We start from the raw sequence: 16219 nt of genomic DNA on the forward strand, positions 1-16219 counted from the left end.
CTAGGTGAAATGGAATTATGAGCACTTGCCTTGAATAGTTAGAATGTAGTCTTTCTGGGCTGTGCCTTCAGTGTTACTTGCTATACATGTGTAATTTCCCCTGCTGGAGAGCTGAGCTTTATCTATCTTTAATTTGCTCCCAGCAGCAAGAACGTAGACATCCAAATAGTCTGAAGGATCTAGGTAAGAAGAAATAAATGAAGACTTGTGACTGAAACATCAATTTATAGATGGTTAAAGGAACTATGATGGTATGAATTTACCCATGCTACTACCTCAAAGTTTTCTAACATTTTGAAATTAGTCTAGGAGCAGGAAATAATATAAAATCATACATTAAGCTGAACTTTTATATGTGTCACCACTCCAGTGCAGTCGGTCCAGTGTCTACAAGTCTACTAGAAGTGATGATGTACCGTTCATCGTCGCTTAACCACTGAAGCCAATCATTGGACTCAGTTGACATGTTCCATTCACGCATACAAAACCACTGAGGCCATTGATTGGCTGCAGTGGTCATGTGAAGAGGAACGGTACATCACCACTTCCCTGCGTCAAGGAACTGGAAATTTTGGGCACCATAGTGGCTGTGCTGGAGTTAGTAAGGTTAGTATGAACAGTGTATCAAAGACAATAAATGGAGTGTATGCAACATTTCAGGCTTTTTGAATTAGGAACCCCTTTTTGAGACTGAGTGCATGTGTGACTGTAGTCCAACTCTGTTTCTAATTCAAAAAGCCAGAAATATCGCATGCAATGCATTTATCGCCTTTTTTTTTTTTATTTTTTATTTTTTTTTCCCAATACTCAAAAAAATAATAATAATACGACAGTTATCCTTTAAGTGTAAAAGAAACAAATAATAATTGTCAATAAACCAATACACAATTATTTGGAGTCATGTTAATAGATGTACTGATTTATTTAACGTTCTACGTCACATAGTATAAAAAGAAAATGTTGAAAAGTTTGATAGAATAGTTTGAAATCAGTCTGGTTTTGTGGTGGTTGGAGGGAACATCTGCCTGATCACTAATATAACTGAAAGGAAGTAAAAAAATAAAGTGCAGCTCAAGAAGAGCCCCTCAGTAAATATACATTTGGAGACTGCTTAAAAGTCCACTAAACACATGCTCAAACTTACAGCTCCCTGGTCTGTAAGGCTGATACAAAACTGATGCTGTCTAGTTTCTCTCATTTCTTAAGATTTCCGATTTGTTTTTTTGTTTTTTTTTTTATCAAAAATTTTATTGGGAAAACTACAAAACATTTACAATAAATTTTTTTCACAATCTCTCAATTCTTAGTGACCCAACTAATTACAGTGGAGGAAATAATTATTTGACCCCTCACTGATTTTGTAAGTTTGTCCAATGACAAAGAAATGAAAAGTCTCAGAACAGTATCATTTCAATGGTAGGTTTATTGTAACAGTGGCAGATAGCACATCAAAAGGAAAATCGAAAAAATAACTTTAAATAAAAGATAGCAACTGATTTGCATTTCATTGAGTGAAATAAGTATTTGAACCCCTACCAACCATTAAGAGTTCTGGCTCCCACAGAGTGGTTAGACACTTCTACTCAATTAGTCACCCTCATTAAGGACACCTGTCTTAACTAGTCACCTGTATAAAAGACACCTGTCCACAGAATCAATCAATCAAGCAGACTCCAAACTCTCCAACATGGGAAAGACCAAAGAGCTGTCCAATGTCAGAGACAAAATTGTAGACCTGCACAAGGCTGGAATGGGCTACAAAACCATTAGCAAGAAGCTGGGAGAGAAGGTGACAACTGTTGGTGCGATTGTTCGAAAATGGAAGGAGCACAAAATGACCATCAATCGACCTCGCTCTGGGGCTCCACGCAAGATCTCACCTCGTGGGGTGTCAATGGTTCTGAGAAAGGTGAAAAAGCATCCTAGAACTACACGGGAGGAGTTAGTTAATGACCTCAAATTAGCAGGGACCACAGTCACCAAGAAAACCATTGGAAACACATTACACCGCAATGGATTAAAATCCTGCAGGGCTCGCAAGGTCCCCCTGCTCAGGAAGGCACATGTGCAGGCCCGTCTGAAGTTTGCCAATGAACACCTGAATGATTCAGAGAGTGACTGGGAGAAGGTGCTGTGGTCTGATGAGACCAAAATAGAGCTCTTTGGCATTAACTCAACTCGCTGTGTTTGGAGGAAGAAAAATGCTGCCTATGACCCCCAAAACACCGTCCCCACCGTCAAGCATGGGGGTGGAAACATTTTGCTTTGGGGGTGTTTTTCTGCTAAGGGCACAGGACAACTTATTCGCATAAACGGGAAAATGGACGGAGCCATGTATCGTGAAATCCTGAGCGACAACCTCCTTCCCTCTGCCAGGAAACTGAAAATGGGTCGTGGATGAGTGTTCCAGCACGACAATGACCCAAAACATACAGCAAAGGCAACAAAGGAGTGGCTCAAGAAGAAGCACATTAAGGTCATGGAGTGGCCTAGTCAGTCTCCGGACCTTAATCCAATCGAAAACCTATGGAGGGAGCTCAAGCTCAGAGTTGCACAGAGACAGCCTCGAAACCTTAGGGATTTAGAGATGATCTGCAAAGAGGAGTGGACCAACATTCCTCCTAAAATGTGTGCAAACTTGGTCATCAATTACAAGAAACGTTTGACCTCTGTGCTTGCAAACAAGGGTTTTTCCACCAAGTATTAAGTCTTTTTTTGTTAGAGGGTTCAAATACTTATTTCACTCAATGAAATGCAAATCAGTTGCTATCTTTTATTTAAAGTTATTTTTTCGATTTTCCTTTTGATGTGCTATCTGCCACTGTTACAATAAACCTACCATTGAAATGATACTGTTCTGAGACTTTTCATTTCTTTGTCATTGGACAAACTTACAAAATCAGTGAGGGGTCAAATAATTATTTCCTCCACTGTATATATAGATATAAATATATTCAACTCGTCTTTTCATAACAATTAGAAAACCCTCCCCTCCCTCCCCCCCAATTTGTGGTGCGTCAAAGTAGAACCCCTATATATGAAACAACTTGACCCCAGCTAATTAATCCTCCAACCACCCCATATCTTACTCCACTGGTCCTCAATTTCCCTCCGTTTATATATAATTTTCTCATAGTTCTTTACCTTATCAGTTAAATTTATCCATGTATTTATGTCTGGAGTGGATCGGGCAAACCAGGTCCGACTGATCAAAACTCTAGCCAACATCAGTATTCTGCTCAGGAAAATCTTTTGATACTTATGATTTTTTAGTTTGGAAAGATCATTAAGAACAAATACTTGTGGTTCAAAAGGAATTTGAATCTTTAATTTATACCTAATACAATTATTGATACTATTCCAGTAATTTATAAGTTCTGGACAGGTCCATATCATATGGAGAAAGTCCGCTCCTACAGTGTCACATTTGGGACAGTTGGACGTGTCTCTTAACCCGCATTTATTCATCCATAAGGGAGTAATATATAATCTGTGGCAAATATAGAATTGTATTAGAACATGGTTGAAGTTCTGGGATAATGAAGATAAATTCCCAAAAATATTCTCCCACCCTTCTATTTGTAAATTCGGACAGTCCACCTCCCACACTTTTTGTCCTGGTGAGTGTATATCACTAAACCGTACCTTAAGTAATAACTTATATATATTTGAAATTTTTATTCTAGAAAGTGTACCCCCTACCCAATCATTCAAAAAAGATAAATTATCTACATCCAACAGCCGCTTATCATCCAAACTTGATAATACAGATCGTAATTGAAAATACCTAAACCATGAAAGATTTTTTATATTATGTGTCATTTCTATAAAGGGTTTAATTTCTCTATCTTTAACTACCTGTGAAATATATAAAATTTTATTCTTCTGCCAAAATGTGTCGGCTGCAATCTCATCTAACCTTTGTAAATACAAATTATGCCAAAGAGGCGTAAATGTAAGTGAACCCTTAACCTTCAACCATGTCCTAGTTGTCGCCCACACTTTAAGGAGTAGTTTTATAGTCTCTCTATAGCCTCGCTCATAGCTCTTCAATAGCCCAGATTCCAACAAGGTAAAAATATTATTGTGAGCGTGACTAGTTACCAACTTCCCCAGGAGTGCGCTGTTCTCTGATTCATAGCACATCAATAACTGGGCTGCAATAAAATACCCTTTAAAGTAGGGGAGATTTAAACCCCCGCACTCCACTGATTTATACAAATATTCCAGCTTAATTCGAACTCGCTTTCTTCCCCATATTAAATCATTAATTATTCTTTCCATAAGTTTAAAATGTTTGTCTTGTATCCAAATAGGTGTATTCCTGAGCACATAAAGAAATTGTGGTAGTATCACCATTTTAACTAGTGAAACTCGATCAGCTCTAGATAGGGGAAGTTTCAGCCAGATTCCTATTTTAGCTCTAATCTTTACCATTATGGGGATCAAATTAAGTTCTACAAAATTTTCGACCCGAGGCGATATAGTCAGACCCAAGTATTGAAAAGTATCAACAATATCCAACTGTGTAACAGGAACCTCTTTCCGTGGCAGGGGGTCTATTGGGAGCAGACTGGTCTTAGCCCAGTTTATAAGAAGACCAGACACCTGACCAAATACTTTAACCATTTGAATAATCCTAGGGAGAGTAGTTTCCGTATGATCTATAAAAAACAGAACATCATCTGCATATAATGAGATACGGTCTTGTGTTCCTAACGTACCAAATCTTTTAACCTGATCATCCTGCCTGATGGCCATCGCAAGGGGTTCGATATACATATCGAATAATAAGGGAGATAATGGGCAATCCTGACGGGTGCCTCTATTTAAATCAATACTACTACTCAAAATTCCATTAAGACTCAGTTTGGCCCTTGGAGATCTATACAGTAGCTTAAGAGTACGTATAAACCTTTCTCCAAAGCCCATCCTAGCAAGAACCTTCCAGAGGAAACGCCACTCCACCCTGTCAAAGGCCTTAGAGGCATCCAATGACAGGATGGAGCGGGCGGTCCCCCCAGGGGCCTGGATATTAGAAAAGAGCCGATGTAAATTATGATGTGTACCCTTATTTTGAATAAAACCGCTCTGATCCGGATGGACAATGGAGGAGATGACCCTAGAAAGCCTTGTAGCAAGGACCCTCGCGAGAAGCTTTACATCTGCATTAAGCAGTGAAATTGGTCTATAAGATTCTAAATCTAAAGGGTCCTTGCCTTTTTTTGGAATTAGTATTATTGTAGCCTCCATCATTGAATCTGGTAGCATCCCATCCTCCATTGATTCAGCAAAGACCTCCAACAATCTGGGAAAAATACAGTCCCCGTATTTACTATAAAATTCATATGGAAGCCCGTCTGAACCAGGAGTGGAGTTAGCTGAACATAGTTTAATAGCTCCCTCAAGTTCCTGAATTGAGACCTCCAATTCTAGTGCTTTCTTTTGCGTCTCAGTAATAGTTGGAAAGTTGATCCTATCTAGATAGAAATCTATCTTATCATCTGTAATGCTAGAATCAGCTTTATACAGATCAAGAAAATAATCAAGAAAGGCCTTCTCCACCGGGCCCTGTCTAGTGACTATTCTACCATCACTCACTCGAACCTTGTCTATATGTTTTTTGGGTTGTTGATTGGAGATTACTCTGGAAAGGAGTTTACCAGGTCGCCCTGTCTCTATGAAATATTTTTGCCCTTTAAAAAAAAGGTTCTGTTGGGCCTTATCCAATAAGAACTTAGCATATATTTGTGTGGCTTTTTGCATATTTTCCCTATTCTTCTCCGTCTTATTTATGTGGAAGGATTCTGTCGCCAACACTACATGTTTTTCTAGATTTTTCAGTTTTTTTCCATATTCCCTTCTAAGGTTCGTGATATTGCTAACCATCAATCCCCTCATATACGCCTTAAAGGTATCCCATACCACTTGAATTTTTGCTGAGCCATAGTTAATATCCCAAAATCGGCCTATTTCATTTCAAATTATTTCATGTGTCTTTATAAGTGAAAGCCAATAAGGGTTTAGTCTAAAGGGAGGTTTTGGTGTATATCTTTCCTGAGATAAGCATAATTCAAGTAATAGCGGAGAATGATCAGATATTGACCTTGTTTCATATTTCATTCGCTTTATCAGTTTCACATGTTTACTATTTATCAATACAAGATCTATTCTGGACAACGATTTACCTGCTTTGCTAAAACATGAAAAAACCCTTTTCCCCTGTCCCAGATGTTCCCAAGCGTCCTCAAATCCAGCCTCCAGGCAAAACCGTGCGAGGGGAGACCCCTGGACCGGACTGTCTCTCCCAGCACTCATAGAAACCCTGTCACGTAAAGGATCGATGACACAGTTAAAATCGCCAATAATCAATGTTGGACATTCTGGCCATTTATCCATGAATAATAGAAGAGAATTAAGAACCGAAAAAGAAAATGGCGGTGGGATATAGACAAAGGCCAAAATACATAACTTTCCCCCTAACCTACAGTATAAAAAGATAAATCTCCTCTGTTGGTCAACAGAGGATGCCTCACAAACGAAGTCAATAAGTCTATGTATCAACACCGTAACACCTCTCGAGTAATTGGAGAGGGTAGAATGATACGTATGCGCAGCCCATCCCCTGTTGACCACTCTAGTGGTCTCCTCAGTAAGGTGGGTCTCTAACAGGCATACTATTGCTGGTAGATGGGCCTGGGTCAAGTCAAAAACCGCTTGTCTCTTACCTCTTTCCCCCAAACCACGTATATTCCAAGCAAAAATTCTAATCATCGTCATCAACAATGGTTAAGTGAAGAAACAGGAGAGAGGGAGAAGAGAGAAAAGAGAAAAAAAATAATAGACTAAAAGAAGGGAAACCACACCTACCTTGACGCACCACAACCCAACCCCCCCCCCCCCTCACCCCCCTCCCACAGGCAATCCACCACATATTGTAGTAGATTTCTTTCCTATGACCAACCCTCCCACACTCCCCCCACTCAGCCACCCCCATTAAGAAGCAAAGAAAACTGCATTTAGGGGTATAAGCCCCTTATAGTACTAATTATTCCCGCCAGATCATAACCCAATTGAATTATCGATTATTTCGGTCAAGCCAGTCCGCGGCTTCTTCTGAGGTGTCAAAAAAAAGGGTTTTATCCTTAAAAACAATCCACAATTTGGCTGGGAATATGAGAGAATATTTAATATCCCTTTCTCTTAGCCTCTTTTTAACAATCATAAATGTGCGTCTCTTTTCTTGTATTTCTTTCGAAAAATCGGGAAAAAAGGCCAGTCTAATCCCGTTATACACAACCGGTGAGGATTCCCTCGCTCTTCTCAGGAGGATATCTCTGTCCCCTGTAGTCAATAACTTAACAAGGAATGTCCGAGGTTGTCTCCCTGGAATTGGTTTTCCCCCTGGGACCCGATGAGCTCTTTCAATCATAAAAAGAGGAGAAAATGATTCTTTCCCAAAGTTCTCAAGAATTAATTTCTGTACAAATTGGATTGGATTTTTCTCTTCAAGACCCTCTGGAATCCCAATTATTCTCACATTGTATCTTCGTGACCTATCTTCAAGGTCCACTACCTTTTTCTTCAAGAGATTATATTCTGATTTGAATGTGGAGACTTCCGTATTTATTTTTTTGGATTCATTCTGTATAAGGGTGACGGAACTTTCAAGGATATTGACTCTGTCTCGCATTTTTGACAAATCATCTTTTATTAGTCCCACATCAACTTGGATAAACCCAAGTTGGGTTGTGACCGCCTGTATTAAATCCCCGTTCTGTTTAACCGCTAGCAGTATTTCTTCTAGCGGAGAAGAATTGTCATTAGGGATAACTTCCCCCATTATACCGTCTTCTTCTTCGGGGTATCTAGCGACTTTTTGTGTTTCTAACTCAGTTATCTCTGAGTCATTGTTTTTTTTTGTGAAAAATTCCTTTTGTCCGCCCCTCGTATTGACCCTAGGAGTCCTCAAGAACTGGTCCAGTTTTGTTGGTTCAACAGTTTTGGACCCGTGTTTCTGACTTGAAAGATCAGTCGAGCGCCTACTAGCTTTTGGGGCCATGTCTTATTCCTGCTTTTTTTTTTTTTTTTTTATTTATTTATTTATTTATTTTTTCTCTCTCTTTTTTCTTTCTTTCTCTTTCTCTCCTTTTAAGTATATATCTTTTCTTCTTTGCTCTCCTTCTTTCTCTTTTTTTTCCCTTTTTTTTTTTTTTTTTTTTTTTTCCACTCCCTTCTTGTTTGTTCTTATTTTCTTTTCTTCTTTTTTTTCCCCTTTCCTCCCTTTTTTTTTATTTTTTTTGTTTTATTTGTCCTCTCTTCTTTATACTCTTTCTCCTCCTTTTTTTTATTTTTTCCTTCCCCTTCTCCACCTTATGCTTTATACTCTATAGTTCACTTCTTTTATAATCCTAGGCACCTCATTTTTATTTTATTTTTTCCCCAAAGATATTAACACCAGCAGCCTATCAGAGTAGGATCAGTAGAATTGGTCCCAGCAATATAGAGGAAAAAAAGGGGAAAATAATAATCAAAAAAATACTGGACAAAATCCAAAAACCCAAAAATGGAATTAATTGTATCATGAACTTCATACAGACCCCCTGAAGAGTCCTCCAACAAGTTATCGATCTCCACTCAGGGTTAGTTAGGGTCAGCAATCACAGGGAGGTTAATCACCACAGCAGCAAAGAGAAGAGGGAGCAAATCGGTAAAGGCTGAAAACACGAAGGAAGGACCAGATAATATACAATAACGTGAGGAGAGAGCAAGCAAGGAGAATCGGCAGCGGTCCTAAATATATTTCTTCAGCTTGTCAGCTTGTCCAACAAATCATCGAGTAAGGGAGACACAGAGGTGTTACTCACTGACAGCAGGAAGGGAGCAGCGGGTCAACGGGGACCGGAGACACACTCCACAGAAGAACTCCACATACCGACCTCTTCACAACGGCACGGAAGGTAGGAGAGGAGGAAGCGGCAGGAGCTCAACAATCGGTGGCAGTAGCGTCGTAGGCTGTAGATGAGAGGCAGTAGCGCTGTAGCGTGATAGCGCTTAACCCACGGTCATGGAGAGGGTGCGGGGGAGGGTTCGGTACAAAGACGCCAACATGTTCTAGGCAGAGAGACAGCTGAGCCGGGGGGGAGGCGGAGAGCGCGACGTCCTCTACGTCATCACGTCAACCCCAAATGGATTTGTCTTTGATGTACTGTTCAGCTGGACCAATACATTTATTAATTCAAATTGCAACTTGTGCTGTCTCATATTGCAATGATCCAAAGGGCCTTTTAAGAATCTGACTAGAGTATACAAAGACTATGTGAGGATTTGGTAGGAAGTACAAGCCCTAGAGATATACCTACGGGACAAAATAGTACCAAGAGGGCTGCGTATCCCTTTATTGCCAGTGACACGTCTGAGGTCATCAGAGTTCCTCAAAAAATGATAAAAAGATTCAGTTGATTCATCCCTACGACTAATGACACTGTTACTAGATGAAGAAAAGCAACAATTGATTAAAGCAGATAAAGAACTAAAAGAGTATAGAGAAGGCCAAAAAGTTGAGCAACAATCATGATTTTAGTAAGAAAGAGAATACCTTGCAAAAGGCTACTAAAAAGTTCACTGCGTATATGAAAGATAAGAAACACTCCCAGTATATCATGGATAACCGTGACTTTAAAGAGGGCAATATTCTAGATTTTGGAGGCAGTAAAGCTAAAATCATATAAACAGATACGGAACAATAGTCTTCAGAGGGGGAGACAGATCAGGACCCTAATAAAAAATAAACCATCACCCAATTATAGAGGGAACAGTGGTTGGGGTAATACCAGGAGAGGCAGAGGAAATACCCGACCGAATAAGGGTTGGTTTTTTAGGGAATACTCCCCCGGGATCAGAGTACCTGTTGCAGGGCACTAAAAATCAATAAACATGTGTCACTCCAAATACAACAATAGAGACTGTCTACAGATCATTAATATCTCTAAAAGGGTCCTCACAGAGAGGGAACTCTTCCCTTTAAAAAGGAGTTTATCATTCGTGCCCACAAGCAGATTTAAAGCCTTTGACTGGGTGAAGGATTTAAACCTCTTTATCCGTAGGCTCAAAATGAAGAAATTCTTCCATACACATGATGCACGACAATGTCAAGAACTAGGGGTTACACCAGACGAAATGTCAGACGTACAGTTGCTAGCTGAGCTGTGGGTAGAAGGACAGAGAGGCTTAGGTGAAGGCCCTTACATTGATCTCCATCTGCTCTCCACAAAGAGCCCCCCTGTGAATGACACCTCTCCACTGAACACCTTTTTGGCTGTATTCACAGAAGAGTTGAGACAACTGGAGGATAATGTCCCCTGCTATAACACTATATCCAAGTTGGTATTGACGGGACTCTTATCTCTGGAAAGGGACGAGTAAATAGTAATTAAACCCTCGGAAAAAGGAGGAAATATTGTGATCTTAGACAAATCTCAATACATCAACATGTGTGAGAATATCGTAGGTGAGGCTGTTACGAAGTAATGAGGGAGAATCCCAAGGCCCTTTTTAGAAAGGAACTAGCAGAGATTATAAAAGCATCCATAAGGGAATTCTTGATTGATCAGCAAGAAATTTACTTCTTGCTGCCTTCCTATCCAGTAATGGCATGCTTCTATGGGCTACCTAAGATCCATAAAGGACAAAATCCATTAAAGTGTAGACCCATCGTATTAGGGATAGTAAGCTTAACAGAGAACATCAGCAAATATGTAGATACGATTCTATGTCCATTTGTACTGTCTCTTCCATCATATGTTCATGACACGATGGACATCTTCAAGAGACTAAATTATATCAATCTTGATGAGGAGATTGCCTTTGGTGAAGACTGCGAAGGGTGGTCATCATGTATACAACTTTGGCTACAATTCATAGATGACATCCTGATTTTATGGAAAGGGAGTGAGCAGGACTTTGATGGATTTGGCAAACAGCTGAATGTGAATGATCTCGGGATTTTCTTTGTCAACAGTGGAAAAGTGGTAGATCACCCTTCTGGTTCTATACATCACAAAAGGGAGAGATGGCCATATAACAACCAGGATGTTTCGCAAACCAACTGCGACGAACAACTGGAATGACATAGCTGGCATCCGCAAGCGCTGCATAGAGGTATACCCATAGGGCATAGAGGTATACCCAAAGGGCAATACCTAAGGGCTAGAAGAAACTGCTCAGAGGCGCTTGAGTTAAAAAAAAACTGCAAAAACTGCAGATGACCTGAGAAAGAGGTTTAGATCCCATGGCTACCCCGATGAGACACTTAAAAAGGCCTACCATCATACCCGGTGTTGTGACCGAGAAACCCTCCTTAGTCCAAAAGAGACAACAAAAGAGGACGAGGTCATGAGGATCATCGGAACATTTGATGCGGGGCATGAAGTAGTTAAAAACATACTTAACCGTCATTGGGATATTTTACGTACAGATCCAGACGTGGGTGATCTAGTGGGCAACCGTCTATCAATAACCTATTGTAGAGGGAGAAACATCAAAGATAGATTGGTTTCCAGCTACCTCACACCCACACCTACCCAAACCTGGTTGACTTCTAACCTGAGAGGTACCTATAAGTGCAGCGGCTGTATTGCATGCAACTCCATTAAGACAGGCAGGACTTTTACTAGCACAGTCACTTCGACAACATATGAGATTCAATCATTTATCACATGCAGAACCACGGCGGTCATTTATTTAATGACAGGTGTGTGCGGCATACAGTATGTCGGCAAAACAATACATGAGTTAAGACGCAGAATAGGGGAACATCTAAATTATGTCCCGAACAACCGAGATACCTCAATTGCACGGCATGTTGGTGAAATGCATACTGGTAACACTGAAGTTATGCATTTCCACGGAATTGAGACAAGAGAGTGCTCCAAAAAGAATTGGAGTGGATCTTCCATCTCGATACTTAAAGACTGAAGGGACTAAATGAAGTTCTTCATTGAATAGTCTAATTCCTGCCTGTGAAGCTGGGGACAGATGATGGGGTATTATCATTAAGGTTACAATAAGTATCACTTAGGTGAGAGGCGGTGTGGCTACATGCTAACCACTATCTCTCCTTATGTGTCCCCACGTCACCATGACCCCACAATGTATCCTCAGTAATGCCTTTAGCAACACAGTCTCTGTAACCTCATAATCAGTACATTAAAGACAACTATGATGTCATTACACATGGGCAAGATATGAGGACAATAATCTAACACCTGTAAGTGGAGATGGGGACAGATGATGGGGTATTATCATGACAATCTGGTTCAATCTGAATCATGGAGATGGCAGGCGATGTGGCTTTATTCCAGCCGCCATCTCTCCCTATTTGTCCCCATGTCCCAGGGATCAATGACAATCTCACTATGACCCCATTAATTCCTCCTCAATAACGCTGTCATTAGCACAGTCTCTCTAATCCTACAATCAGGGAATTTAAGACAACTTTGATGTCATGACACACGGGAAAGACATAAGGACATAATGCCTGCCGATGTGTATATAATATATTTATGAGGATGGGGTGTATCTTTATTATATACCCGGCTTAGCTTCACCTCCATTTTAGCAAACATAGTATCCCTAGCTGATCACCGAATGAAGCCGCCTAATGGTCCCCCTTCTCCATCTGCGCTGTATATCAGCGGACAGGGAACGCCTTCCACAAGACCCGGTGAATGCAGCGGAGGCGTGGTTATGAATATGATCACGCTCACGCCCTCTGATTGGTCCGGATGGAAAGCGCCCCGGGCATCTCTGTGACAGGGTGAATCCTTAATTTAGGAGCAGGTTCCGGTGGCCGCGTACGGCTATCCAAGTGCCACACGTGCAGCGTCTACCGCTGATTCCATGATCAGATAGCCTACACCTCTCAGACCCCAGCCTAGCTCCTGAGGAAGTGTCCCAACAAATAAGGGGGCACAGAAACGCGTTGAGTGGGCTTAGAGAATAAAATATAGGTAGCCATAGGTGGTGGTAAATTTTGTTACTGTATTCCAGGATAGTTTAAATGGGGAATCCTACCAAATAGAGGTCCTCTACATCAGCTGGTGTCCACATGCAGTAAACCGTATACTCAGTGTGACACTAATGGTTGGAGTATCAGTACAGATGGGTTGGTCTAAACGTGTTTGATCAGCCACCATATGACCCCAATACTCCAAGAGGGGTCAGTGGATGTATTGCAGAAGTGCGGCTGATCACATGCGTAATAACAGTAAAGTGCGGCAACGAGTGATTAATATAGAAGGTTGCCGACACCATATCTGTTAACTAGCGGGTAGAGCACTGAGATTGCCACCGTGCACCAGACATTTCTGTAATAAAGAGGGTGCATATACCTGCACATCTGTGTATCCTCTATGCAAGGTGCGTGGGGATCTGAGCGTTAATTAGCGGATAATATATGTTAATCTGCTGCATATATACTCCCGCCTAATGCCTGTCTCTGTATGAAAGAGAAAAAAGATTGAGTCGCCCATTTTAATTAAGATTATTAATAAAGTTTTTTTTTTTGTTTTTTTTTAACTGTTCTTCAGACAGTGAGACTTTCTATAAGAGTATGGTAAATTTAACCCTCCGTGATTAGTTCAAAGGTCAGTATAGCCAAATCTTTAACACAAAGGATAGACTTAGGAAGAGTAAGCAATTAAAAAATGATCATCTTTAGAATGATATTGCTACCTAAATCTTTTTATATTATAATTTACCTCCATTAAAATACTTTTCACATTTTATTTTGAAAGAACAAGCACCACATATGAAAAATTACACTAGAAAACTGATGGAGGCATTTCAGTTCCAAATATAAAAATGTTGTATTTGCTGGCTAAATTTATTTATGCTCCTTACTGGCTGTCTGGGATCATTAAAACAAAAGGAGGAGAAAACTCTCATTTATTTCATAAGAAACTAGTGTTTTACATCAAAGGTAAATATCAGCTCTTTACAGAAACCATGACTCCAGACTAAAATGTTATGCATGTGTGCTAAATATTTCTGACAAACTGCTGTGGTGTTTTTTTTTGTGCTTGCACAGGAGTGGGGTAGTTCTGCATTGCATAAAATTTCTGCACAATATACTGTCCGTTTTTTGTGGAAAAATTTAAAAAGTATGAGAAAAAAGAATACTACAGTCAATAAACAAGGAGATTTTGTATTCTGGATTGGTATTAATGACAATCATTTTAGACAGTCATATATCAAAGTTTATTAAAACCTTCTGCTAACATGACGGTTCGCCAGCTACTGCATGAACATCATGATATCTTTGGCAAATACTAACTTATTTGACTTCCATCCTTAAGCCAAATTAATGTTGGTGTTGGAATCCCATAAGCATCACAGGAAAATGTAACAGGGTTTTTAATTGTCCCCATTTGATACTCCACTGGTGGTCCTTGTATCCCGGGAGGCACTGGGAAAAAAGTTCACAAATATATTATATTCCATCCTTTGATTTATGAAAATGTCATATTCAGGGATTACCATCAAAGATTATATTACCAAAGATCTTACCATGAACAGTCAGGAAAATTGTCTTGCTGTCTTGACCAACAACATTTGTTGCAATACATTGATATTCTCCTGTATCAGACACCTGGAACAAGCATTGAAGAAGATGATTGAAAATACTTGGTTTTCAAGCTAAGCTCAAATTGTCTCAACTTAGAATGTGCTACCTAATGGAATTCTGATGACGAACCTGGGAATTGACTAACCTGAGCATTGTCAATGTTCAGTACTTGCCCCTTCTGCAGAATCCTAACATCAGCGGAATCAGTTATCAGTTGGCCATTCTTATACCAGTTTATAACAGGTGTTGGGATTCCGTCTGGTATACATTTCAATAATGTAGAGGTAGAAATGCCTATGTTAACCTGAGGACTGAAATCTCTGTTGCCACTGACAATGGTAGGATGCACTGCAATAATAATGTACATATAAGACAGTTTTATAAAATAATGAATATGTACTACAGTACTGTATTTTCCAAAAGAGTGTACTAAATTGTAAAAACTTACCATACACATTTGTACTACAGTACTGTATTTTCCAAAAGAGTGTACTAAATTGTAAAAACTTACCATACACATTAAGAGAGAATGTTTTCTTGGTTTTTCCAGCTTGATTAGTAGCAACACATATATATTCTCCAGCATCTGCCAACTTGGTTTGATGAATCTGTAAAATCCTACCCCCTACAGAGAAAATAATGATTTGATTACAGAGAAGTCAATAATTTCCAAATATGTTGGCGTGGGTCTCTGCTATATTGTAGTAAGTCATGTAATAAACTGTATTCAAAATTAGGTCTGTAACCAGGGTGTAGCCCCAGTAGGTGTAGAGATAGAGGCACCGAGTCCATGCTACCTTTTGGAGCCCAATGGTAACTTTTAATATGAAAGAGCAGTATTATGTATGTCACATGGCAGGTGGGGCACATTATACATTTTACAATGAGTTCAGCATCTTTAAGTGTTCAATGCCAACGTGGGACAATTTCTAGAAGAAAAACAATCTTACTTGATGCATAATACTGCATTGTGACAACTCGAAAAATTTGAATATCGTGCAAAGTTCATTTATTTCAGTAATGCAACTTAAAAGGTAAAACTAATATATGAGATAGACTCATTACATGTAAAGCGAGATATTTCAAGCTTTTATTTGTTATAATTTGGATGATTACGGCTTACAGCTTATGAAACCCCAAAGTCACAATCTCAGGTACCCTTTGCTCAGTGGGTATGGATTAATAAGCTGACTAGAGTGTGACACTTTGAGCCTAGAACAAAATTCAAATTTTTAAGCTGCATCAATGCAATCCCTTTTAAATAGCATTACTGAAATAAATGGAATTTTGCACAATATTTATATATACTTTTGACGTCTTGAGTGCGTAACTCATGACGGAAGACAGAAACGTGTTGCGAGCTGTCTTGGTGGGTATATAACGTGTGCAGTAGGCAGATATCCCTCATTGCTGCCATGAGTAAAAGTGTCAATTTATCAGATTTACAAAAATGGATGATTATTGGCTTTGGGTCCAAAGTTACAGTATTTCTGAAACTAAGCAGTTTGTCAACTGTTCGCGTACTGCTGTGGTGAAAGTGAATCATGTGTGGACAAGCCCTACAATTGTGAATATGCAATGTGTAAAAACTTC

The 16219-nt window shown here is 39.7% G+C and overlaps 1 protein-coding gene across 1 annotated transcript in view; it reads right to left on the reverse strand.

Moving 5' to 3' along the window:
- Positions 1-16219, reverse strand: part of HMCN1 (hemicentin 1) — a 655003-nt gene that overhangs the window by 284789 nt on the left and 353995 nt on the right. Inside the window, 5 exon segments of the mRNA XM_044300627.1 lie at positions 30-179; positions 14336-14467; positions 14569-14650; positions 14772-14974; positions 15138-15251. Of these exon segments, the coding sequence (XP_044156562.1) occupies positions 30-179; positions 14336-14467; positions 14569-14650; positions 14772-14974; positions 15138-15251 (681 nt within the window).

This window comes from Bufo gargarizans, chromosome 7 (genome assembly GCF_014858855.1).
Source record: "Bufo gargarizans isolate SCDJY-AF-19 chromosome 7, ASM1485885v1, whole genome shotgun sequence".
Classification (NCBI taxonomy): domain Eukaryota; kingdom Metazoa; phylum Chordata; class Amphibia; order Anura; family Bufonidae; genus Bufo; species Bufo gargarizans.